This window comes from Schistocerca americana, chromosome 7 (genome assembly GCF_021461395.2).
Source record: "Schistocerca americana isolate TAMUIC-IGC-003095 chromosome 7, iqSchAmer2.1, whole genome shotgun sequence".
NCBI lineage: Eukaryota > Metazoa > Arthropoda > Insecta > Orthoptera > Acrididae > Schistocerca > Schistocerca americana.
Genome location: NC_060125.1, coordinates 586,500,297 through 586,527,438, shown reverse-complemented (window position 1 = coordinate 586,527,438; position 27,142 = coordinate 586,500,297). Strand labels below are relative to the sequence as shown.

The window sequence follows — 27,142 nt, the reverse complement described above, 5'->3', positions numbered from 1 at the left end:
ATTTCCGTGATACCGTACACAAGGTAGCACTTGACACATTCAATTCTAAGCTGGCACGTCTCGATGATGTACTCCAGCTGCAAGTTTAAGGGAGCCGAAGTTCTTCAACTGCTGTGTCACAGAGACTACTGGCCGACCCTGACCCAGCCATTTTAGGTGAAACGATTCTACCCATTAATAATAGTCCTGAGTTGTCTTTGAATTGCAGTAGCAGATTTGGATTCATGAAACCACAATACGTCAGTGCGAACATCTCGAAGTAACTGCGTGAGGCAGGAGTAAAACTTAAAGATGTAGTGCATTCAGTGTTAAATCGAACATTTACCCTTTTCACAATTTAAGGTTGCTTTTGTATAACTAATTTACAAACACACTGTCTTTACTTAATACGATTATAATATAGCTGAGTAGCGTTTCTGAAGCAGCCAATATAATGTGTAACTTATATATAGCTTTCTTTAAGCACACAAAATGTTGTGGAGCAGCAATATGGCTTCATGTTGTACTGCTGCCTTCTTGCCCTGTACGGGTCAATAGAGAGCTCGACTGACCGCCTTGTCATTATTTGCCAATGGCGTCATGGGCTGCAGTGTTGATGGCCAAGTGGTGAGCACACAACTCTCCAAGCTATTGTCGGGTTCCTAGCCTTGTAAGCGCTACTAATAGATCGACTAGCTCCTCAGTATAGAGGCTGTGTGCACCCTGCCACAGCCCTCCTGTCCTCCCACCAAGGAAAAATTTAGGCACTAGCAGCAGCCTAATTACATCCAGGCAGTAGGAAAATGAATTGATGCTTTGGGATCACGGTACAGACAGGAATATGTCAGGTTCAGAGGTAAATCTAGATGAGAAGGGGAGGGGAGGGAGGGAGCAATGGGGTTACTAACACCTGCCGAACTGCACCTGTTTGTTATTCATTCTACGAGTGTAGTACCTCATTCTCCACCTCCTCCCCCCCCCCCCCCAAAATAAAAACCAAAATCCTGGATTTCACTCTCGGCATCTTCCTTCTTTTAGCAAAACGCAGCCAAGTACAGGGAATACTCTAGGAGTAATACCGCCGGGAGTGCAGGAAGCAGTTTTACAAATAGGTTAAAAGGTAGACGTTGAGAACTAGCAAACGATTTATTCATTTTACTGCAGTCATCCATATATACATTTCTTCAGCAGCAACAGTCGAGCGTTGCAAGGCTATAGGGCTGCGCAGCGCAGCGCAGATACACGGCGGCGCAGCTCTGAAGCAAGCTTGGCGAGTGCCCGGGGAACCCCCGGCACAGCGGGCCTGCGGCACCGCCGACGCGCACTCGGCTCCCGGCTGGCCCCGCAGCCTGCAGCGGCCGGCAGAGGCGCTGCCGTCGCGGTCGTGGGCGCCACCTGCCGGCACTACAGGTTCGGCACGTCGGGCACGATCCACGTGTTGGCTGAAACACACAGAGAGGCAGAACGTCACACCGGACCCCTCGCTGTGCACACGGACGAGCACAGAACACTGCTACAAGCCACAATGAGACACATTCAAGTACATCCACAAGAGTGGAGGGGAGAGGAGTGGGCCTGATTCCTCCCCTCCCCCCTCCCCTCCTTGCCGACATCAAAGCGAAGTTATTTATGATGCCGCTTATCAAAAATAAACATGGCGCATGCAGGTGTTGATACCACTACACTTCGTTCAAGTCCGCTAGACTGTAATATTCAGTGGTGACGCTGGATCCCAAATTAATAGAGTGGCGGACGGGAGGAATGGTTACACGAAAACGGGCTAATGACCCCAAAAGAATGGAAGTTAACTACACCTCCCAACAAAAAAGTGAAACATCCAGAACAGGAGGAAGAAACGAATTTAAATGAGTTATAATTGGGCAGTATGAATCCACTTACCACCATAATAGTCTTCCCCCCCTCTGGCTTAGATGCATGCACTGATTCGGTTGGGAAACTTGCCATAAACCTATTGTGTGTTGTTCTGACGCAAGTTGGCCCATGACTGTTGTAACTTTTACCAAAGAAAAAATACCAAACAGCTGTATGTTTTCAGTGGGGAATGTGGCTTTAAAAGTAGTAGATGAAATTTGCTGTCTGAGCTGTGAAATAGCTTACGATTACAGAAGTAGAGAGGATATCATGTGTATAGTGGCAATGGAAAGAAAAGAGTTCCTGAAGAAGAAATGTTTGTTAACATGGAATATATTTTCAAGCATCAGGAAGTCTTTTTTGAAGGTAGCCTTGAAGGTAGGTGAAACGTGGGCGATAAGCAGTTCAGATAAGGCGGGAACACAACTTTTTGAAATGTGGTGCAAAAGGATAATTCTGAAGGTTAGATGAGTGGACGGCGTAACTAAAAAGGAAGCACTCAAGAGAGTTAGGGAGAAACAAAATTTGGGGCATTAAGCCGCCTAAACGATGGAATCGCTTGCTAGGATATATTCTGAAACATGGAGGAATAATAAATTTAATACTGGAGGGTAGTGTGAGGAGTAAATGTTGTAGAGGGGCACCATGAGACGAATGCAGTAACCAGTTTCTAACTGATGTAGACTGTAGTAGTTAATCAGAAATGTAGAGGAATGTGGAAAGCAGCATCAAACAAGTCTTCAGATTGAAGGCCACAAGCAGCAACAACAATTTGAAGCAAACACTGTAATAACTTGTTTCTTGTAGTTGCCATTACCGCAGCAGCTGTATATAAATTGCAGTAGTTTCTAATAAAATGCCTTTTTTCCATGCTGCACATCGAAATTTTTATTTTTATTGATGCACCCAGACGCGATTCGCCTTTTTTAGAAGGCATCTTCAGTGGGTGTCATGAATTACTTCAGGGTGCACAAATAAAAACAAGAATTTCGACGTGCAGCGTGCTGAAAAGGCACTTTCTTTGGAACAACCGCATTTTATACTGTAATAACTTACTTGAAGTAAATTTGTCAGCTCTAACAGAAAATATGCCTGAAAATTTTGACTTCCGAAGTGTAGTTCAAACATAAGGCCCCCTGGCTCAGCAGCTGTTGTGGCTGAACACCTGAAGGATAATTTGGATAATTTTTCGAGTAGATTTCCCCACCATGTTATAGTTCTGGGAGGAGATTTTAATTTGCCGGATATAGACTGGGAGACTCAAACGTTCATAACGGGTGGCAGGGACAAAGAATCCAGTGAATTTTTTTTTAAGTGCTTTAACTGAAAACTACCTTGAGCAGTTAAACAGAGAACCGACTCGTAGCGATAACATATTAGACCTTCTCGTGACAAACAGGCCCGAACTATTTGAAACAGTTAACGCAGAACAGGAAATCAGCGATCATAAAGCGGTTACTGCATCGATGATTTCAGCCGTAAATAGAAATATTAAAAAAGGGAGGAAGATTTTTCTGTTTAGCAAAAGTGACAAAAAGCAGATTTCAGAGTCCCTGATTGCTCAACACAAAAGTTTTGTCTCAGATTCAGATAGTGTTGAGGATCAGTGGACAAAGTTCAAAACCATCGCACAATATGTGTTAGATGAGTATGTGCCAAGCAAGATCGTAAGGGATGGAAAAGAGCCACCGTGGTACAACAACCGAGTTAGAAAACTGCTGCGGAAGCAAAGGGAACTTCACATCAAACATAGATATAGCCAAAGCCTTGCAGACAAACAAAAATTGCGCGAAGCGTAATGTAGTGTGAGGAGGGCTATGCGACAGGCGTTCAATGAATTCGAAAGTAAAGTTCTATGTACTGATTTGGCAGAAAATCCTAAGAAATTTTGGTCTTATGACAAAGCTGTAGGTGGATCAAAACAAAATGTCCAGACACTCTGTGATCAAAATGGTACTGAAACAGAGGATGACAGACTGAAGGCCGAAATACTAAATGTCTTTATCCAAAGTTGTTTCACAGAGGAAGATTGCACTGTAGTTCCTTGTCTAGATTGTCGCACAGATGACAAAATGGTAGATATCGAAATAGATGACAGAGGGATAGAGAAACAATTAAAATCGCTCAAAAGAGGAAAGGCCTCTGGACCTGATGGGATATCAGTTCGATTTAACACAGAGTACGCGAAGGAACTTGCCCCCCCCTTCTTCCAGCGGTGTACCGTAGGTCTCTAGAAGAGCGTAGTGTTCCAAAGGATTGAAAAAGGGCACAGGTCATCCCCGTTTTCAAGAAGGAACGTCGAACAGATGTGCAGAACTATAGACCTATATCTCTAACGTCTATCAGTTGTAGAATTTTGGAACACGTATTATGTTCGAGTATAATTATTTTTCTGGAGACTAGAAATATACTCTATAGGAATCAGCATGGGTTTCGAAAAAGACGGTCGTGTGAAACCCAGCTCGCGCTATTCGTCCACGAGACTCAGAGGGCCATAGACACGGGTTCCCAGGTAGATGCCGTTTTCTTGACTTCCGCAAGGCGTTCAATACAGTTCCCCACAGTCGTTTAATGAACAAAGTAAGAGCATATGGACTATCAGACCAATTGTGTGATTCGATTGAAGAGTTCCTAGATAACAGAACGCAGCATGTCATTCTCAATGCAGAGAAGTCTTCCGAAGTAAGATTGATTTCAGGTATGCCGCAGGGGAGTGTCATAGGACCGTTGCTATTCACAATATACATAAATGACCTTGTGGATGACATCGTAAGTTCACTGAGGCTTTTTGCAGATGATGCTGTGGTGTATCGAGAGGTTTTAACAATGGAAAATTGTACTGAAATGCAGGAGGATGTGCAACGAATTGACGCATGGTGCAGGGAATGGCAATTGAATCTCAATGTAGACAAGTGTAATGTGCTGCGAATACATAGAAAGATAGTTCCCTTATCATTTAGCTACAAACTAGCAGGCAACTGGAAGCAGTTAATGCCATAAATTATCTGGGAGTACGCATTAGGAGTGATTTAAAATGTAATGATCATATAAAGTTGATCGTCGGTAAAGCAGATGCCAGACTGAGATTCATTGGAAGAATCCTAAGGAAATGCAATCCGGAAACAAAGGAAGTAGGTTACAGTACGCTTGTTCGCCCACTGCGTGAATACTGCTCAATAGTGTGGGATCCGTACCAGATAGGGTTGACACAAGAGATAGAGAAGATCCAACGGAGAGCAGCGTGCTTCGTTACAGGATCATTTAGTAATCGCGAAAGCGTTACGGAGATGATAGATAAACTCCAGTGGAAGATTCAGCAGCTCGGTACGGGCTTTTGTTAAAGTTTCGAGAACATACCTTCACCGAAGAGTCAAGCAGCATATTGCTCCCTCCTACGTATATCTCGCGAAGAGACCATGAGGATAAAATCAGAGAGACTAGAGCCCACACAGAAGCATACCGACAATCCTTCTTTCCACGAACAATACGAGACTTGAATGGAAGGGAGAACCGATAGAGGTACTCAGGGTACCCTCCGCCACATAACGTCAGGTGGCTTGCGGAGTACGGATGTAGATGTAGATGTAGATGTAGATAAGTCGTTAGAGAGCTTAAAAGTGTAGCTGTGTTGGGTAAACGAAGGAATTCTTGAGATAATCATGATAAGAACATCGTCATACAGCCCATGACAGCGTTGTAGTGTACCTACATTGAATAATATATGGAATAGATGATATATTTGGGTTAGTGTAAGTGTAGCAGAGACAACAGCATTCGTGTCTAGCATGCAATTATCTTGCTAAATGTCACCATAATGCGCCCGCTGAGGAACGCATGTTCGGCCGGATTGGCCATGCGGTTCTAGGCGCTACAGTCTGGAACCGCGGGACCGACGCAGGTTCGAATCCTGCCTCGGGCATGGATGTGTGTGTTGTCCTTATGTTAGTTAGGTTTTAGTAGTTTTAAGTTCTAGGGGACTGATGACCTCAGAAGTTGAGTCCCATAGTGCTCAGTGCCATTTGAATAATTTTTTGAACGCATGTTAACGTGGGAAATGTAGCTAAGAAATTGTGAGGACTTCTTCAGATTTCCACACAGGTTCGCAAGGTTGAAATGGTTCAAATGGCTCTGAGCACTATGGGACTTAACATCTGAGGTCATCATTCCCCTAGACTTAGAACTACTTAAACCTAAGGACATCACACACATCCATGCCCGAGGCAGGATTCGAACCTGCGACCGTAGCAGTAGCGCTGTTCCGGCCTGAAGCGCCTAGAGCCGCTCGTCCACAGCCGCCGACCGGTTCGCAAGGGTTGCGTCTATTTAAACGTATAGAAATTGTGCAGCATCAGCCGAAGTTATTCAGGCACCTGAGATGTTCTAGACCTGTGAATGTCGTGTTCTCTCTCAGTCCCACAATACGTAGTCTGTGTTCGTATTTTCTGACGTTTAACAATTGCAAACACTCAGTTTACATTATCTCGAAGCTGCCGAGACATATCACATTAATGGTTTGAACAGATAATAAAAACGGGATTAGCATCTAGTGTCATCATGATTATCAGAGACGAGCAACAGTGCACTGTAGAAGTGGCTATCTGAGATTCCGCTGCAGCAAGCTGAAAAGATGGTTATCCTTGAGAGATAGAAAACGGTAGTGTATGTTTTCATATTCAGTCGTACATGTATTCGTTGCCTGACAACCTAATCACATACAGTGTTTTAGTTGTAGATGTAGAAGCTGATTCAAATTGTGTACTAGACATATGACTGCAGTGTAGCGGAGCGACCATATATGGTCACATTAGTGCGAGCCTGAGCTTTGTATTGCAACAGCACAGCCTCCAGTCATTTTAATGATTCAATAAGGCCAATGCGATGTTGTGAGGATAGTAAGCTCGTTGAAACAGCAGTCTTAGCGGTATTGTACAGACTTGTGAATCATGAGACAAGGCATGTTTCTTTTCAGGCAGTGGCGGTGGCATTTTAGAATACGTGACTGGTAGTGGAGCACACGCACCATAAGCCCACTGCTGCCGACTGTAAGTACCGGACTTTCTTATAATGGAATTAGTCTCGCAGCCCTGCCAGAACGACAGGGCTGTGCCGAACGAGGATAGATCATGGAACTGCCAGTAGATGTTAGAGGTTAGGGACCTCGCCATTCCCTCTCCAGACTGAATGGTGCACGTGGCCATCCCAGGTTATATCCAGTAACACAGCCGATAAGGGGCAGCAGGTCGCACACTGTGCGCACTAACCATCATGTACCATCGCAGAATGGACATCTGGGCGTGGCGGGCGGCCGGGCATTGGCGGGTGTCATATCAGATACGTCATAGTCGATTATACGCCAATGACGCGAGGCCCACGTTGCCAGCTAACGTAACAAGGCCTCCAGTGCTCGGTGGAGCATCCACGTCAGCATCACGGGGCGTGCTGGAAGCCAGTTTAACAGAATTCAGCGGCCAGCCGGCCGCTAATCCGGTGTATCAAACAGTTCAAATGTATGTAAGAAGAACATTCCCTGCATCCTCCACATTTCTCACTTCTGTTCCACCACCCGCTCACGCCATACTGGTTCATAACTGCTCCACCCTGCTCTGGGAGATGCCATAGCCGTAATATCATGATAATATACTATCGCTTTTTTAAAGTACAGCTCTCTATTGTCGCTTGCCATAAACTCTCCGCTTGTATCACATAATTGTGAAGTGTAGTTGTGGATATCTGGCTTACTGGGAAGTGCCAATTGTGGTTACAGTATATCCGGATTCACAAAACTAAATTCTGCTACCCAGCAGACTGAGGGACCACCCCTAACGAGAATGCAGACTAACAGAATGTGACGCGCCGACTGTGGTTTCAGTATATCCCATGGATGCACAAAACCAAATTCTGGTGCTCAACAGCACGAAGAACCACTCCAAATGATCATGAAAAGCATCTGAAAACGAGAGTAGTGCTGCGCAATGGAAAACATTTTATTTAAATGAATGTTGCTAGGGTGGGTCACATAAGCACGAAGCAAAATGGATACCACACCATTGACATAGATATGTCAGTAACAGAAGTGATTTTCTAGCTATGAATGGAAACAAAAGGGTATTATAACAAGTGCGCTTATTAAGTTTAAACTGAAATTACATACTGACGTATCAATATGACCTTGGCCAATGTGAGTTGGAAGGATAAACCTCAGCTACTTTAGTACATCGCGGAGACGGACAATAACTATGTAAGTTGTTAATTAGACGATTGCTTGGTTGATTTGAGTGGAGGGAACCAAAAAGCAAGGTCACCTGTCCCATTGGATTAAGCAAGGACGGGGAAGCAAGTCGGCCGTACCGTTCCAAAGGAACCATCCCTGCATTTGCCTGAAGCGATTTAAGGAAATCACGGAAAACATAAATCAGCATGGCCGGACCCGGGTTTGAACCGTCGTCTTCCCCAATGCCAGTCCAAGGCGTTAACCACTGTGGCACCTCACGCGGTAGTAATCAGATGCAGAATGTACATGAAAAGCTAGGAGCGAATATCATTAGGGTGCCAAAAATGATCGTTGAAAGCAAGAAGCTAGGTGACTTCAAGAGCGTCCACTTGGCTCCAGACGGGAGTGGGTTGGATTCATTTGTAAACTGCTTCAACACCCGCTCCGATGTGCCGTCTTACCAGTCGGACAGTGTGTAAATAAAACAGGCTGAATGATGGGATGTCAGCCCTCCCTTTGTCATTGGCGCTTAAGTACAGACATCAATCCAGTGGTAGCAAGGCTCGCTTCAGCCATCATCTCTCCCGCCCCAACCTAAGGTGTTTATATTTTACAATAGCCTCAACAACACTGTACTTTACAAAAGCCTAAGGTAAAGTCATTACTGTACAAAACCCTAAGGCCGGGTGCTTACTCTACAACAACCTGACAAGGACTGTATTGTATTTTAAAAAATGGTTCAAATGGCTCTGAGCACTATGGGACTTAACTTCTGAGGTGATCAGTTCCCTAGAACTTAGAACTACTTCAACCTAACTAACCTAAGGATATCACACACATCAATGCCGAGGCAGGATTCGAACCTGCGACCGTAGCGGTCGCGCGGTTCCAGACTGTAGCGCCTAGAACGGCTCGGCCACATCGGCCGGCTGTATTGTATAAAAGCCTAAGGCAAAACGTCTTCTCTGAGCCGCCTAAAATTCGGTCATCTTGCTGCCAGAGTTGGAAATCGCCGCCTGTGGTAGTGTTGATACAGAATTCCGCTCAATGAAAAATACGAGGGCTGTTCGGAGAGTAAGGTCCGATCGGTCGCGAAATGAGAACAACAGTGAAAATCAAAAATTTTTTATTCGAAACAGTTAGCAACACCTTGCAGCTACCTCTCTAAATAGTCGCCGCTCCGACTTGACATACGTGATGTCGTTGTACCAACTCTCCAGCACCCTAGTCACAGAAAACAACCTCCTGTGCTTTCCGCCAATTCTCTGCGCTGGTCTTCCTTTCGTTGTTTGTGCCAGAATGTCGTCTTCGTAACCAGTGGTTCATGTGAGCAGAGATGAACAACAGAGGGCTGTATTGTGGGTGGCCAAACACTTCCCATCGAAAACGCTGCAGGAGCGTCTTCATTGCCACTGCAGACTGTGGCTGAAAATTGTCTTGAAGAAAGAAACGCATGACATCTATGCTATGCGGGTTGAATAGCTTCAGGCGAAATCTCTCACTAGATCAACATATTTGACGGGAGACACTGTTGCTTTAGGCAAATCTACGTGATGACTTTGCTCTCTGAACTGCAAAGAGCGACAGACACGCTAAAGACACAGCTCAACACGTCTGTGCAAAGTTCCATCGGATTTTCACAGTGGTTTCCATTTTGCGCCTAATTGGAGCTTACTTTCCGAATAGGCCTCGTATGTAACAGCGGTAAACAATTTCATTATACGCCAATGGGAAAAACTGCAACACCAAAAAGTAATTAATGTGGAGTAATGAAATTTCGGGAATACGTTTGTTTACCTAACATACTTCAGTGATTAAGGTTGCAAGATCTCAGATTAATGTAAGCACGAAAAAGCCACTGTAACTGTGAAATTGTGATAAATTAATCAACGGCGTAAACGCCAGAATATTGAATGTAAGCATGGAAACGTGCAAACATTATGTTGCAGACGTGCCAGATGTCAGTTTGTGCGAAGGAGTTCTATGCCTGTTGCACATGCTCGGTCAATATAGGGACGGTTTACGCTGATTGTGTGTGACGCTGCAGATGTCGTCCTATGATGTCCTATATGTACTCGATTGCAGACAGAGCCGGTGATCGAGCAGGGCAAGGCAACATGTCGACACTCTGTAGAATATGGTGGCTTACAACGGCGGTATGTGGGCGAGCGTTACCCTATTGGAAAACACCCTCTGGAATGCTGTCCATGAATGGCAGCAAAACAGGTCCGATCACCAGACTGGCATACAAATTTGCAGTCAGCGTGCGTGTCATAAACACGGGAGTGCTCCTGCTGTCGTGTGAAATCGCACTGTAGATCGTAACTACAGTGACTGTAACATGCAGACAGGTTGGGTGTAGGTTCTCTGCGGGCCTACTCCTAACCCACATACGAGCATCATTGGTACCGAGGGAGAAAACGTAACAGACCGCTACCGTGCCCTCCAATGAGCTCTCGCTTGCCAGCACTGAAGTCGTAAATGGCGGTGCTTTGGGGTCAGTGGAATGCACGCTACAGGAAGTCTGGCTCGGAGCTGTCCTCGAAACAACCGACTTCTAACACAGTTCATTGTGTCACTGTGTTGCCCGCAGCTGCTCAGATTGCTGCTGTAGATGCAATACGATGCGCCAGAGCCATACACCAAACACTATGGTATACCCTCTCGGTAGTGTCGCGTTAACGTCCGGAGACAATTCTCGTTGCGACTGTATATTCTTGTTGCGGGGCGGCGAGTAAGTTGTAAAATAAATTGCTGTATAAATGCTTGCATGTTGAATCAGTTTCTGGCTTTTAGAATGTTGTTAATGCTGTCTTTCGCCGTTCTCAACACTGGCTCTCCATTTACTTTTTAGCACCCAGAAAGTGATTTAACAAAACGTGGAACCAGTAATTAGAAATCCTAGTGCCCACTTCATCTGAGAATACCATTATAGCTGCAGCTTATAGCTCTGAGGAATTAGGAGATTGTCCAGGATTTCTAATCAAAAACGGTTTTCCAAAATAGTTGAGTATATTCTGAAATTCACTGATAAAAAACACAAGTATCCCTACAACCTAACTAACAGAGCAGTTCAGAGTCTAATGCGCTGATGCAACTATAAATGTCCGAATTAAATGTTAAAAAGAATGCTCGCCATAATTTGATGAGAATATTTCATCAAACGCCACGCTAAATAATTGGTAGAATGTCTGTCCCGCGACGGCACGTGAAAATACGACAATACGCAAACTGAAGCTAGTTAATAAAAATCATCCCAGAATTAACACTTCACTTGAAATGTTTTCATGGTTCCGCATATCTCTAGTAACTTAATACGGCACCCGAGGCTGTTTGTAGCAGTGATACCGATGCGACGCGACTCCCGACACAGATGGCGTGTCATTCAGCGTCTGGAGAGAACTGGGGCCTTGCTTCCTCGCGCAGTGTTCTTATATATAAATCCGCGGTGCGGACGGCTAAGGGAATGCCTGATCAAATCGGCTCTCCTGACTAGCCGCTGGGCTAGTAACGCACCACTTCAAGTTACATAATAATTTATAGCTTCTTTTGCTGATGGCCGATGAAGCTCTTAATTTAAACGTGCATTCAGCACGCAGGTAAGTATTGATAATAAAATTTTGACGTGGCTAAGTTAAATATTATTAATTAAATTACACTGCACGCAGTAGATGAGCTCTGAAGTGGCCCTTTTGAGATCCGCTATCGCTATAATTTTGTAGGTATTCAAAAGAAACTTTTCACATCTTCATAGTCATAGCGGACCTCCAACCTATTTAAATCTAAACATCGTAGCCTTATTTATTAGCCTACTTAATCTATCTTGCTTCCTTCAGTTTTGAGATGAAAACCAGAAAATCATGAATTTCCACTAAAATCTTAATTTGTGAAATCCAAAGTACTGTTTTTATTAAATCATTATGAAAGATGAATCTAAACATAAATTTTGAAGTCTCTAGCTCTTTTCTGTTGCGCCAATGATTTTTTTCAGAAAAACGTCCAAATTTCGAAAATGGCTGAAGTTATCGAACTGATATTTAACACACATTAATTTAGTATTATTCCTGACATGCTAGAAAAGTTTTAGGTCATTTGCTTGATTTTTAAGGTATTGCGCAACATTTATGACGTCAGAGCTAGTTACAGCAGACTGGCTGGCACACAATGGAAACTGATGTGAATTTACTACAGCGTGAGTAGGCTGCTTCCCTACATTGTGACCACCGCTGCGAGTCTGCAGTGGCTACATTCCTGCCAAATCTTTCTGCATTATCGCAGAAGGAACGTCGAGCTACTCGTAATCCTATTACACGACCTCGTTCAGACTCTGTGAGGTGTTGATGATGTCGTCTTCGTCACCTGAAAGACATTATTGAGTGACATCAACTCACCAAGTCCACTCTCAAAGAAAACTAACGCTCACAGCTGTTACAGTGCGCATTTAAAGTAAAAGTGATTTGCATCGTCGTAGTGGCGCTATGCGACTGGCGTGAAATCTGAAGAGACGTTATCTTCCGGGTGTGGAAGTAGACCTGTCAGTTTTCATTTATCTAGCACAGCTCCTTAATGGTGTTGCGACTTTTTACGTCAGTGTAATTCATCCAATCGCTCAGAGGTTCGCAGCTACAGCCAGGAGATTACTTCCGTTATATGATACGATTCTGGAAAGGGCGAATGAAAGGTTCTGCATGTAGGCACGGTGCAATTGCGCGGGTTCTCACCAAACATACAGAGTGACCCAATGAGAATGCGGTATTTTGAAAGCTTAAACTGGACATTACACCTTCGCTACATTCACCTTGAGAGAAGCTGCACCCGCCTAGAGAGGCCTTCCATAGCTAAAAGAGGTTCTGCGAGGAATCCGATGTATCCTTCGACAGAGGAATTTTTGTTCGTCATCCCCTTCTGCAGAGCGTTCTGTGGGAAGTGAATGCCAAGCTCCCTACCCGTGGACGGACATCTGCCCAAAGCACTACAGTTTCGTGGCGCAAGATTCCTCTTAAAGCCAACACATATCTAGGTCACCCCATTTGTCAAACCTTCAGGTCTACGGACCTCCATCAGCTCCATAAGAACAAACAGCGTAGCGGAAATAGCCACTGCCAAGGCTAATCAACATGTGAAATTACAGCGCAGTGTAATGAACGACTATCTGATCAAGGGAATTTGGGTCACGTTACCGTATGACGTAATTGGCAATATCTTTGTCCCACTCTGCACAGTACAAAAATGAGTGAAGAGATGTGTTGATCAATGGTCCACCCTTAAGATTTCGAAACATATAACGATACAAAAAAGAAAATAGATGCTTTAGTCAGCGTTTTAGAGAGGATGCTGTTATGATAACGACGAACGAATCGTCGCCAATGTAAATGACTGGTGGCCAATACTAAATAGAAACATACAAATCTCTTCTTTGCATATACAGAGGGTTGTCAGTGAAGTCTACAAGGAGCTGGCTGCATGGTCTGTATCTACAATGACTAAAACAAATAGAAGTCGTTGGTAAAAAATCATATATTGTACTTAAGTGGTGGTACAGTGGTCTTCATAGTCAGGAGGAACATAATTACAAACAGAGAGCTATAGAGGCATCACATAGGCCATACTTTAACTAAGCGCCTTGTCAGAGGTAGCTTCCAAACAGCTGAAGGCTATACTACTTTCCCACTCGATGTCCCGAGAAAGAGTGGCCGTGCGTAAGCTAGAGACATGTTGCAAGCCGCTACTCTCGATTCGCGGGTACAGCGACACTAGTACGGACCGCGGGGTCGATAACTGCAACCCTTAACAAGTGGTGTATCGAACGCTGATACCACAGATCCTCAGTAGCTGAGCTGGGGGATTTATACGATATTTGATTGGGAAAAGCTCTTACAACGTGCAACGTATTAAATATTTTTCTGTTCCTTATTATTAGCAATGATCTATACAAACTGCCTAGTAAAAATTATCGTACCAAGAAGACTGTGACATGGTTTTGTTAATATAGACTTCTATCTGAATGGAGCTGTCCACTCTACTCTATCCTGGGCAAGCTTCTTCATCTCTGAGTAATTATTGCAACCAATACGCATTTGAACCTGCTTACCGTATTGATCCCTTTGTCACTCTCTACGATTTTTGCTTGCCATACTTACCTCCGCAACCGAATTAGTTCCTTCAAGACACAGGATATGTCCTATGAAGCGATCCCTTCATTTAGTCAAGTTGTGCCATAAATTATTTTTCTTCCCTAATTCTATCCAGTATCTGCTTATCAATGATTCATCCTGCTGACCCAACCTTTATTATCCTTCGTGGTTAAAAGGAACTATGTTATTCTTGTCTGAGTTGCTTAGTTCGACATTTCATTTCCTTACAAGACTACCCTCGATACTAATACATTCAGAAAATACTTCGAAACAGTTAAATTTATATGTTAAGAAATTGTTCGTTTGAAGAAATATTTTTCATAATGTAGCTCATCTACGTTTGATATCCTGTCCTCTTGTGTTATTTTGTTGCCCTAATAGCAACATTCATCTACTTCTTCTACTGTCTCATTTCCTTATCTGAATCCTACAGCATTACCTGAATTAATTCTACTATATTGCATTACTCATATTTCAGTTCTGTTGAAGTTCATAATAAAACTTTTTTTTTCAAGACACTATCCATTCCATGTTTTTATTGCTTCTTCCTGAACTGCGTCTTTCCTCATTTCTCCTTCATTTCATTAATTGCTTTCTCAATATACAGTTTGAACAACGTCGGAGACACTCTACAATCCTGCCTCACTGCTTTCTAGATCCCTACTACAATTTCATGGCCTTAGACGATCGCAAACATGTTTCTGTACAAGGTGTATGTTATCCCTGATACCTTCAGAATATCAGAGTATGTATATCAGTCTGTCAAAAGCTTTCTCTGAGCTTCTGCCAGATTTATTACCAGTAGATTCGACCAGCACGCAAGTATTTGGGAGATGGTTAGTGACGTCAAACTTGAATTCAGAAACATCGTCCAGTACGCCTTAGATAAGTTCGTACCGACTAAGGTCCAAAGCGAGGGGAAAGATCCACCGTGGTATAACAATCATGTACGAAAGGTACTACGGAAACAAAGAAAGCTTCATCATAGGTTTAAGAGTAGTCGAATCATAGCCGATAAGGAAAAGCTGAACGAAGCGAAAAAGAGCGTAAAGAGAGCAATGAGAGAAGCATTCAACGAATTCGAACATAAAACATTGGCAAACAATCTAAGCAAGAACCCTAAAAAGTTTTGGTCATATGTAAAATCGGTAAGCGGATCTAAATCCCCTATTCAGTCACTCGATGACCACGGTGGCACCGAAACAGAGGACGACCGAAGAAAGGCAGAAATACTGAATTCAGTGTTCCGAAACTGTTTCACTGCGGAAAATCGTAACACGGTCCCTGACTTCAGCCGTCGCACGGACGCCAAAATGGAAAATATTGAAATAAACGATATCGGAATTGAAAAACAACTGCTATCACTTAGTAGCGGAAAAGCATCCGGACCAGACGAGATACCCTTAAGATTCTACAGTGATTATGCTAAAGAACTTGCCCCCTTTCTATCAGCAATTTATCGTAGATCGCTGGAAGAACGTAAAGTACCTAGCGACTGGAAGAAAGCGCAGGTCGTTCCCATTTTCAAGAAGGGTCATAAATCAGATGCGAATAATTATAGGCCTATTTCGCTTACGTCAATCTGTTGTAGAATAATGGAACATGTTTTGTGTTCTCGTATTATGACGTTCTTAGATAATACAAATCTCCTTCATCATAACCAACATGGATTCCGCAAACAGAGATCATGTGAAACTCAGCTCGCCCTATTTGCCAATGAAATTCACAGTGCCGTAGACACTGGCGAGCAGATTGATGCCGTATTCCTGGACTTCAGGAAGGCATTTGATACGGTTCCGCACTTACGTTTAGTGAAAAAAATACGAGCTTACGGAATATCGGACCAGGTTTGTGATTGGATTCAGGATTTCCTAGAAGAAAGAACACAACATGTCATTCTTAACGGTTCAAAATCTGCAGATGTAGAGGTAATTTCGGGAGTACCGCAGGGAAGCGTGATAGGACCTTTATTGTTTACAATATACATAAATGACTTAGTTGACAACATCGGTAGCTCCGTGAGGCTATTTGCAGATGACACGGTTGTCTACAAGAAAGTAGCAACATCAGAAGACTCGTACGTACTCCAGGAGGACCTGCAGAAGATTAATGCATGGTGCGACAGCTGGCAGCTTTCCCTAAACGTAGATAAATGTAATATAATGCGCATACATAGGGGCAGAAATCCATTCCAGTACGATTATGCCATAGGTGGTAAATCATTGGAAGCGGTAACGACCGTAAAATACTTAGGAGTTACTATCCGGAGCGATCTGAAGTGGAATGATCACATAAAACAAATAGTGGGAAAAGCAGGCGCCAGGTTGAGATTCATAGGAAGAATTCTAAGAAAATGTGACTCATCGACGAAAGAAGTAGCTTACAAAACGCTTGTTCGTCCGATTCTTGAGTATTGCTCATCAGTATGGGACCCTTACCAGGTTGGATTAATAGAAGAGATAGACATGATCCAGCGAAAAGCAGCGCGATTCGTCATGGGGACATTTAGTCAGCGCGAGAGCGTTACGGAGATGCTGAACAAGCTCCAGTGGCGGACACTTCAAGAAAGGCGTTACGCAATACGGAGAGGTTTATTATCGAAATTACGAGAGAGCACATTCCGGGAAGAGATGGGCAACATAATACTACCGCCCACATATATCTCGCGTAATGATCACAACGAAAAGATCCGAGAAATTAGAGCAAATACGGAGACTTACGAGCAGTCGTTCTTCCCACGCACAATTCGTGAATGGAACAGGGAAGGGGGGATCAGATAGTGGTACAATAAGTACCCTCCGCCACACACCGTAAGGTGGCTCGCGGAGTATAGATGTAGATGTAGATGTAGAAGAGGACTTCTTTTGGCAGGGCACTAAGGCGGAAATTCGTTTGAGGTAGATTGAAGAACGAATCTACTGCCGCCGAAGTATATTTCACGTAAGTACTATAAAGATAACAAGTAAGAAAATATACCGTAAATTATAGGGATGTGCACGTTGCACAAACGCTTGTACTGTTTCGATTTTCACCACACTCTGAATGTAGATGCAGATAAACATGAATAAAAATGGTATAGAACAGGAATATTTCGACAGACAATCATTCTGCATGTTGACGTAGGTGGTTTCTGTTACAGATCTGGTTAAGTAAACTACGGTCGCTCGGTGTCCCATGAAAAACGAGCACTGCCGAACAGACTGTTACGCGGCAGCATTCAGAGAATTTCACGAAGTGCCTTCGACCGGGCTGACACCTTTGCAATGTAAACATAGCGCGGAACGATTTAACGTCAGGATGCGTCAACAGAGTGTAGACAGAGCGCTAATTATACGGGCGAGCGGTTTAAACGCCAGTCACGTCTGGTCACGACCGGGCGGCGCGCGCACCCCACTCCGATAATCAGTTAAACACACAGCCGCTCGGCGTGCCGCCGGAATCCCATTATCACGAACCGGCGGAAAATCCGTCTGAATAATAGATAATGTCGCGAGAGCCGATCAGTAGAGACCGCGACGCCCAATAAACACGTTTGTGTGTGTTTGCTGGAGGTCCAAAAAGTGAAATATGCCCATCAGTCTCCGTGACAGGAGCATTTTTCATATGCGTCTTGAAATGTTTGTTTTTGTCACCTGATGCACTGTTTTCCAAACATTTGTTCTGTTTCGATTTTAGTCTCGCTCTGCCTACCGTACTCTCTCGGAAAACGAAAATGTATACTTCAGAGTTCAGTACCACTGTCACGAAAAATGAATAGTGTGTGGTGGACTATGTTCTTCGATGATGACTTGGATGTCTCTATCAGTAATGGAAATTTTATGAACTGTATGCTGCGAAAAGTAATGGAGAAATATTCGAATGTGGCCCAAGCCAATATCTTAATAAGAAGGTATGTGGGAAAAGTTACTGCAGGAACAGTAGTGCAAGAAGTTTCTTTATCTACTTGAACGACTAGACCGGGTTCTTTGAGACTAGAACCCGCATACTAGATATCCTGAATATCTCTCCTATCGGTCACCAGGCATATTTTCTCTGGTGTTTCGGCAGTTATTTATAGTTTTGTCTTTCCAATGTGTACCTGGAGACACCCCAAACACACTACTGGCCATTAAAATTGCTACACCACGAAGATGACGTGCTACAGACGCTAAATATAACCGGCAGGAAGAAGATGCTGTGATATGCAAATGATTAAGTTTTCAGAGCATTCACACAAGCATGGCGCCGGTAGCGACACATACAACGTGCTGTCGTGAGGAAAGTTTACAACCGATTTCTCATACACAAACAGCAGTTGACCAGCCTTGCCTGGTGAAACGTTGTTGTGATGCTTCGTGTAAGGAGGAGAAATGCGTACCATCACGTTTCTGACTTTGATAAAGGTCGGATTGTAGCCTATCGCGATTGTGGTTTATCGTATCGCGACATTGCTGCTCGCGTTGGTCGAGATCCAATGACTGTTAGCCGAATATGGAATCAGTGGGTTCAGGATGTTAATACGGAACACCGTGCTGGATCCCAACGACCTCGTATCACTAGCAGTCGAAATGACAGGCATTGTATCCACATGGCTGCAACGGATCGTGCAGCCACGTCTCAATCCCTGAGTTAACAGATGGGAACGTTTGGCAGACAACAACCATCTGCACGAACAGTTCGACGACGTTTGCAGCAGCATGGACTATCAGCTCGGAGACCATGGCTGCGGTAACCCTTGACGCTGCATCATAGACAGGAGCGCCCGCGATGGTGTACTCAACGACGAACCTGGGTTCACGAATGGCAAAAACTCATTTTTTCGAATGAATGCAGGTTCTGTTTACAGCATCATCATGCTCGCATCCGTGTTTGGCGACATCGCGGCGAACGCACATTGGAAGCGCGTATTTGTCAACGCCATACTGGCGTATCACCCGGCGTGATGGTATGGGGTACCACTGGTTACACGTCTCGGCCACCTCTTGTTCGCATTGACGGCACTTTAAACAGTGGACGTTACATTTCAATGTGTTACGACCCGTGGCTCTACCCTTCATTTGATCCCGGCGAAACCCTACATTTCAGCAGGACAATGCACGGCCGCATGTTGCAGGACTTGTATGAGGCTTCTTGGGTACAGAAAATGTTCGACTGCTATCCTGGCCACCACATTCTCCAGATCCCACACCAATTGACAGCGTCTGGGCAATGGTGGTCGAGCAAGTGGCTCCTCACAATACGTGAGTCACTATTCTTGATGAACTGTGGTATCGTGTTGAAGCTGCATGGGCAGCTGTACCTGTACACGTAATCCAAGCTCAGTTTGACTCAATGCCCAGGCGTATCAAGGCCGTTATTACGGCCTGAGGTGGTTGTTCTGGGTACTGATTTCTCAGGATCTATGCACATAAGTTGCGTGAAAATGGAATCACGTGTCAGTTCTCGTATAATATATTTGTCCATTACCCGTTTATCATCTGCATTTCTTGTTGATGTAGCAATTTTAATGGCTAGTAGTGTAAATTCTGTTTAACACGTTTTCCATACGACGCCCACGGCCGGCGAAAAGCTTCGGTTTGTTTCTCATTCCAAACAGAAGTGATTTTTTACGTGGAATTCTACGTGTTCATTCGATAGAGGTATCGCAAATTAGCCTAGTGCGTTCTTCGTTTTATCCATATCTATTAACTCGAACACTGAAAAAGACGCTTTCTATCGATGGTGGGCCTCGCATGAAAGGCCTGATGGTCAGTATTTGTTGGGCAGGCTCCAGCTACACTTTGCAAAAACGAAATTGCAGATCTCTGCCGAATCACCAAAGAAAATACACCTGCCGACTCTTAGGAGAGACTTTCTGTAGAGTCTCGGGTCTTTCCAGACAAAGAGCACGCAATCAAGTACTAGGGTAGACTGGGGTTGGGTTAACGGTTCCGGCGTTTGCTTTACAATTGACGGACATCATCTTAACACACTGGTCGGAACCGTGGATTTGGACCTGTTTTTTATTTATTTCTCGGCCAATGTGGTTCGTTACGCCAGTCGAAAGTGTAAATAATTACCTAAATAAAAAATCAATTTAATATAAAATGTTTTATAACAGACTATGACGAATAAAACAATTTTTTCTTGTGCCATACTGATAGTCTTAAGAATCTGCAGTTGTGAATTTTTAATGGTTATGAGATACATCTGAAACTTAAGACGAAAAATGTCAGTTGCATCCAATGGATAATTGATGTAAGGATAGTATACATAAGTCACTAACAGTTTAACTGCACTGCAAATGATATAAAAAACTATTGTGTTATTTGTCTCAACAGCAGCTACCAACGACACTCCTTAATGTTATCTATTGCTAGTACCCTTCGTTTTTGTTATGAATTTTTCAAGCACTATAACAGATATTAAAAATTTGTAAGCAGAAATTCTCAGGACTAAGTCTGTGGGTTTAGGAGCGTGTATGGAACGAGGAGAAATTATTTTATATGTTTAGTGCGATTTAAAAACTTGTATAAAGTATTTTTGTTTACATAGTTATTTTCTGCTCTTTGTTCTTGTGTGTGGGAAATTTTTCAATCAATTTCAAACATTTCGACAAGATTACAACACAGACATGCGGTAAATTTTAGGTTTATTTCAGTTTCTTTTCATCTGACTGAGCCAATATATTGATTCATCCTACGTAACTCTTGCCGCAGAGGATACACAGGTTCCCGTCAGATCACCGAAGTTAAGCGCTGTCGGACGTAGCCGGCACTGGGATGGGTGACCATGCGGGCCGCCATGCACTGTTGCCATTTTTCGGGGTGCATTCAGCCCCGTCATGCCAATTGAGGAGTTACTGGACTGAATAGTAGCGCTCCGGTCACAGAAAACTATTATAACGACCGGGAGAGCGGTGTGCTGACCACACTCACCTCCTATCTGCATCCTCAGCTGAGGACGACTCGGCGGTCGGATGGTCCCGATGCGCCACTTGTGGCCTGAAAACGGAGTGCTGCTACTGCTACGTAAATTTCGAGAAAAGGCCGTGAAGATAAAAAATGAGAGAGAATCGAGCTGACCCAGTGGCTTACCACCAATCGTTCTTACTGCGTAACATTCGCTGATGGAACACTAAAGGAGGGAAATATCAGATGTGCGCGAAGTACCCTCCACCACACGCCAGACACGAAAACCAGTTAGTGTTAAACTGTCACCCAGTTCTGATCTCAATTGAAAGGTTCGGGTCTCTACATCATCGAGAAGTTAGTTTAAAATGAATTGCAAAATTTGTGCCCAACAGACAAACGGACAAGAAAACGTCCTTATTAAAATGTTAAAAATATTCTGTGTTGAAAGGTACATATACAGATAGATAGTGCGTTTGTATATCTGTCTGATCAGGGACTGGCAAACACAGCATTAAAGGATGTAGGCAACCAAAATGTCTAGAGATATGTATCAGAAGAAGACGCTAACGACTGGAGATATTCAAAGAAACAACTTACCGTAAGAGAGAAGCGGTATGTGACTCATTTCTTGCTGTTTCTAGACCGGTAAAACAAAAATCAATCGAAGCATGGATATAAACAGAGTAGATAAAATGCTGATTATTTCTTGAGGAAGAGAATGTGGGCTAGTATATGTCAGCGAATTAAACAAAAAGGTATCATAACCTAAATCAGTAAGAGTGTATACTTTCAACGGGAGTCCCAGAACCGACAAGAATTAGGAGTGCAGAGTCGGAGACGAAGTCCGGTGCCATACGATGGTGGGCTACAGTAAAAATTATTATTTATTTCGCATCAGACAAAGGAAACTACTATGACCGTTTACATCTTTTTAAATATCAGTTGAAATGGAAACAAGAACCACATAAATATAAGACTAATTACTCCAATGTGTATTCAAAATTTGTACAGAGTTTATATATCAATGTGTCACTTACAGCCACATGATGCTATTTTTATTTGGGATGTGCACTGCACATCCAGAAAGTGTTATAAACAAAAGACTAATTACTCCAATGTGTATCCGAAATTTGTACAGAGTTTATATATCATTGTTACACTTAGAGCTACATGACTCTATTTTTAATTGGGAAGTGCACTGCATATCCAGAAAGCGCTCCTCGTTGGGTTTGCTGACGCCACTTTGGAGTTCTTGTGACTTGGAGCTGACTGAGGTGACACAGAATCCACGTTCTTCAGCAAGGGGGCTGGCTTGACTAACAGTTTTCTGAGCATGAAATGTCAATGTACGAGAAATGGCTCATCATAGGTTGTAGGGGTTTTCTCTTTGCACCATGTCTTCGGAATACACGCAAAGAGGTTAGGAGCTCAGGATGGATGAATACAAATGTTACACACTGATATCGAATATTAATAGTTTTAAGCTACACCACGTGTAGTTTTAAGTTGAAAATTTAAGATGGAATATCACACTCCACTCGTGGGGGATCAAAGAAATCGGCCGGAAGTCTAGTTGTGATGTCATAAGTCACTTCTGCAGCGGTGATGCTATATTCTGGAATCATATAAGTTCGGAGAACGTTTAAAATTTTTTGCCATTTTTCCAACCTAGTGAAAGTCGGGCTATTAATGTTGTCTTGATGTTAAGATGCAAGTGTTCGGTTTCGCCGTTCGACGCCGGATGGTAAGCAGTGATTCTGAAGTGGTATTTACCTAGGGTCTTTCTGAGGTGAGTGAACAATTCACCCTCAAACTGCCGTCGTCTGTCGGTGGTGGTGATCTTTGGTACTCTCGGAGGTGCGATCCATGACAACAACAGAGATGTGATAATACTTCCTGGGAGAGATGTCTTTCAGTGGGGTTGAGCGTTAAACCTGCCGATCAATGTTAAGAGATAGGTGCAGCCTTGAGAGCAAGGTAATGGTCCCACACGATCAATAATCATTTGAGAAAAGCGACTGTCAAGTTCTCTCGAAGCTCCACAAGCACTGGATGTATGTTTTCAAATTTTTGCTCGTTGACAGCGAACACATGTTTTTGTGCACAGCATTGTATCTTGTGAAGGCTAAATGTGGCGTTGTTGAATCGGATCTACCGTGCCAGAATGAGCCAAGCAATGTAGGGCAAGGAAGACTTCATCTCGGTAGGATGGATTAACATAAGGGGTAAGTCTATCCTTAGAATTATAACAATGGAGCTTTCCTCAGGTAACATTATAGTTGCAAACATTCGGAAATAGGAGTCTGAAATCTTCACTTTTACCAGTTCTGAGTCACTGATTTGTGTCTTTGCAGTATTTTCGTATGAATTTCTGGATCGTAACATGATTTCCACAACTCTGGAAAATGAATCAGCAGCGTCTGGCTCGAGGAAACTATCGTATGTCTATGGTGCACTGACTGAGAAATTCCAGGGGCACAGTTGCCTAGATGTCTTGTAATCTGTGAATATTGAGAATTCTTTGTTTCCGAAAAGTTAAGGGAAATATTTTGCTGCCGAATAAGTTGGCAACAATTTAGAGTTATAGGTACTGTAGTTACATTGTGTGTCGGTAACAGACATTCAGAAAAACCCAAGTGTAGTTCTGCTGCTGCTTTCGGATTAGCGAAGTCCTTGTTTATTTTCACTAGGCCTTCTAATGGTGAAATCCCTTGATGTGACACATGATAACTCAAGAAAGGTATCTCTCTCCATTTTCTTTCTTGCTATTGGTGTAAAGAAGTACCTATATCACAATCTGAGACATCACCCAACAAAATTAAGAGATTTGTTAAGACATGCAGAGCTGCGATAGCTAGTACTTCTTTTAACTTCGTGAATGATGTGCATGCTCCGGCAGTCCATGTAACACGACGATTCTCCTTCCTCGTGCCGTTTTTACGCAAGTTAAACAAAGGTTGTTGTATTTCTGAATGATGTGGTAGAACATGTCTGTAGGAATCCAGCGGGCCTGAAAAAACGACGTAGTTCTACCACAGTTTTAGGATTAGGGAAGCCCTTGTTTATTTTCACTTGGCCTTTTAATGGTGAAATGCCTTGATGTGACAAATGACAACTCAACAAAGATATCTCTCTCCAAAAGTGCGTTTTCCCATGTTAACGTTAAGATGATATGATCCATCTGTAGGAGAAGCTAACGCAGAAGCGTTATTTGTTCTTTACCGGATGCTGAAGCAACAAGAATATCATCTAAATAGTAAAAATGGTAAAATGATTCAAAATACTATGAATAAATAGATGAAATGTTTATGCTGCGTTTGATAGACCAAACGGCATCTTCAAAAATTTGAAAAGTCCCAGTGGGATGATAAAAGCCGTTTTAGGCACATTTGCTGGCGTAACAGGACTGTGGTGATAAGCTCAGATAAGGTCAATCTTACAGAATACGTTTCTGGTGGAGAGATGACTGTTGAAATCTTGTAAATGTGGTATTGGATGGTCGTCTGACACTGAACGCATTTAAAGCTCTGCAGTCTCCACATGGGCGACACGTTCCATCCTACTTTGGAGCGAGATGGAAAGGATTAGACAAGCAGCTCCTAGAAGTGGGACATATAACAAGGTTGATCACCTCCCGAAATTCAAGTATTATTGGCGCTAATTTTTATGATGATAAACAGCTGCCTTGTGCATGCACTGGATGTTCTGTTGTTGTGATTGTGTGTTGCACATTAGCATCACGAAAACCGCAGTTAGGTTTCTACGTAAGATTGTTAGGGTGTGTCTTTGGGCAGTCTAGATGTTTATGCTGTGGGTCAATCAAAAACACTAAACTGTCAGCATTAGCAATTAAAGTATTTTCTATTTAGTAACTTTTAGACATCAAGCAACAGACTATAATGACTCAAGAAATCGCACCAATAATTTACTGATGAACATCTGTAAGAAGAAATAGCCATTGAAATCTTCGTAGAAGGCCTGTTTCGAGGTTCAGTTGGTGTTCCTCATACGTGTGTATTGCGGAGCCGTTTGCAGTGTAGAGTTGCCACTTCTGAATGTTTTTGTAATGTGGTACTGTTGTTGGCAATACGGAAATATCTGTTGCTGAGTCGACCAAATATCGAAGACGTGTGTTGCGACCCGTTATGAACAGCTGTCGAGATGATTCACCCTCCCCAGTCCTTGCCGCGCGAAGTGAGTAGCACAGTTTTCCGTCTGAGCGTTAGCGGTGTTGTGTTCAGAAATAAATGAATATGGTGGAGTGCATTTCTTCGCATTCTGTTTGGATTTATCATGATACCAGCAGACTGAATGTTTCCGTGACCTGCTGGTCCATCGTGTTCGAGTTCGTAGTTTCTGAATCTGGATCGTTAGTTCCGAAAGGTCTCTTTCCAGATGGGAAGGTTTGTCATCTAGATAGGGACACGAAACACTTTTCGTACTGTATACGAACAGGCTGGGCGTCGCAATCGCTACGTTACTGTCGGCCATTGAAGCCACTGCTTCGAGATGTACATCTCGTGTAGCTGCTAATACAGAATGCACAATGGCTGGTAGTCATTAAAGAACTATACTTCTTAAAAAATCATCGGCTACTTGCGTACCGGCAACAGCACGCGTATCTCGAGGCAAACTAGATGGTTTTTTGTCTCGTAGATCTCCTTCGGATATCATTTTTTTAAACATTGCTTGACTCTGATTCTTCAAATTCTGCATTAATATGTTTTTCAAGTCTTTTACATTGGGAAGCTACAATGGTTTGGACATTGAATCTCAAGTGAGCACAGCACCATCATTATTAACCGATCCCAAAATGAAATGATATTCAATCGTCTCTTTGTTATTATCTGCGGCAGTAAATTCTTACTCCAATTGCAAAAACTATAACTATACAGTTTTTCGACATAAAAGTGGCATTTTCATAATTCTATGCCGGTGTCGTTCCATGATGAGTTTGCTGTTAAAAACTTATTTACATTGATGCGGAGATATTGATATAGTGATTGGACTGATTGGTATGTACTCATTATCACGACGGTCCTACGAGTTGTGTATGCTATTAAATATAATTATTTATTTCGCACCACATTATTGAAAGTACCATATGGACACATAATTTATATATTTTTAATATCAGTAGACATAAAAACGATAAAAAGAGAAACAAAAGATAAATTACTCCAATACGTATCCGTAATTTCTGCAGAGATGTATGTCACTTGTCCTTACAGACACGCCATCTTTCGGGTATGGAGGCTCCTGTTAATTGTCCCTACACCCTCTCCCCTCCCATCAAACGGCTCAGATTTTATCTAGGGAACTGCCATCGGTCGCTCGAAGCTAGAAACAAGTAGTTAGGCACCTGCCTATGGAAGGTTACTATACTCTGTTCATTCTATGTTGAGACAAAAAACCATCTAGTTTGCTTCGAGATACGCGTGCTCTTGCCGGTACGCAAGTAGCCGATGATTTTTTAAGAAGTATACTTCTTTAATGACTACCAGGCAGTGTACATTCTGTATTAGCAGCTACACGAGATGTACATCTCGAAGCAGTAGCTTCTATGTTTGACACTTCTGTAAAAATCGCACTATGTATTCTTTCGTGTTTGCTGTTACCTTCCCACAGAACATATCACGCCGTGTTTACAGTCTCGTACAATTATGAAGGTACTCTTATGCTGCACACTCGCTGCTCGCACATCACCTTACTATCATTTAACATGCATTTTCAAAATATATTTATTTACTTACTTAAATACAATTTTTCTCGTTTTAGGGTTAAATATAGATATTTGGTTGCTTTTAATATCTTATAGGTATAAGCCAGAGTGTTTATATGTGTGTATGTTCGGGATCTTTTCCCAAACCCCTGTATGAATTGAAACTAAATATGCCAAATAAACAGTAGGCCTTATGAGCGTCATCTCTGTGGGGTTTATAACCTCCTAACTTCAGTAGGAGTGGATATACAGGAGAAACCGTGTTTTCCAGCCCCCAATGTGTAAATTTCCATGCGTGATAGGGGAACGGTATTGGATTGCCAAATTGACCTGCTTTGAGTGTAGCCTCCAG

The 27,142-nt window shown here is 43.0% G+C and overlaps 1 protein-coding gene across 1 annotated transcript in view; it reads right to left on the bottom strand.

Moving 5' to 3' along the window:
- Nucleotides 1-1,106: 1,106 nt before the first annotated feature.
- The window catches only part of LOC124622132 (carbonic anhydrase-related protein 10-like), a 403,585-nt gene continuing 377,549 nt past the window's right edge, over nt 1,107-27,142 (bottom strand). The window contains exon 11 of the mRNA XM_047147753.1: nt 1,107-1,421. Within this exon, the coding sequence (XP_047003709.1) occupies nt 1,384-1,421 (38 nt within the window). The 3' untranslated portion in view covers nt 1,107-1,383. The remainder of the gene's footprint in view (nt 1,422-27,142) is intronic.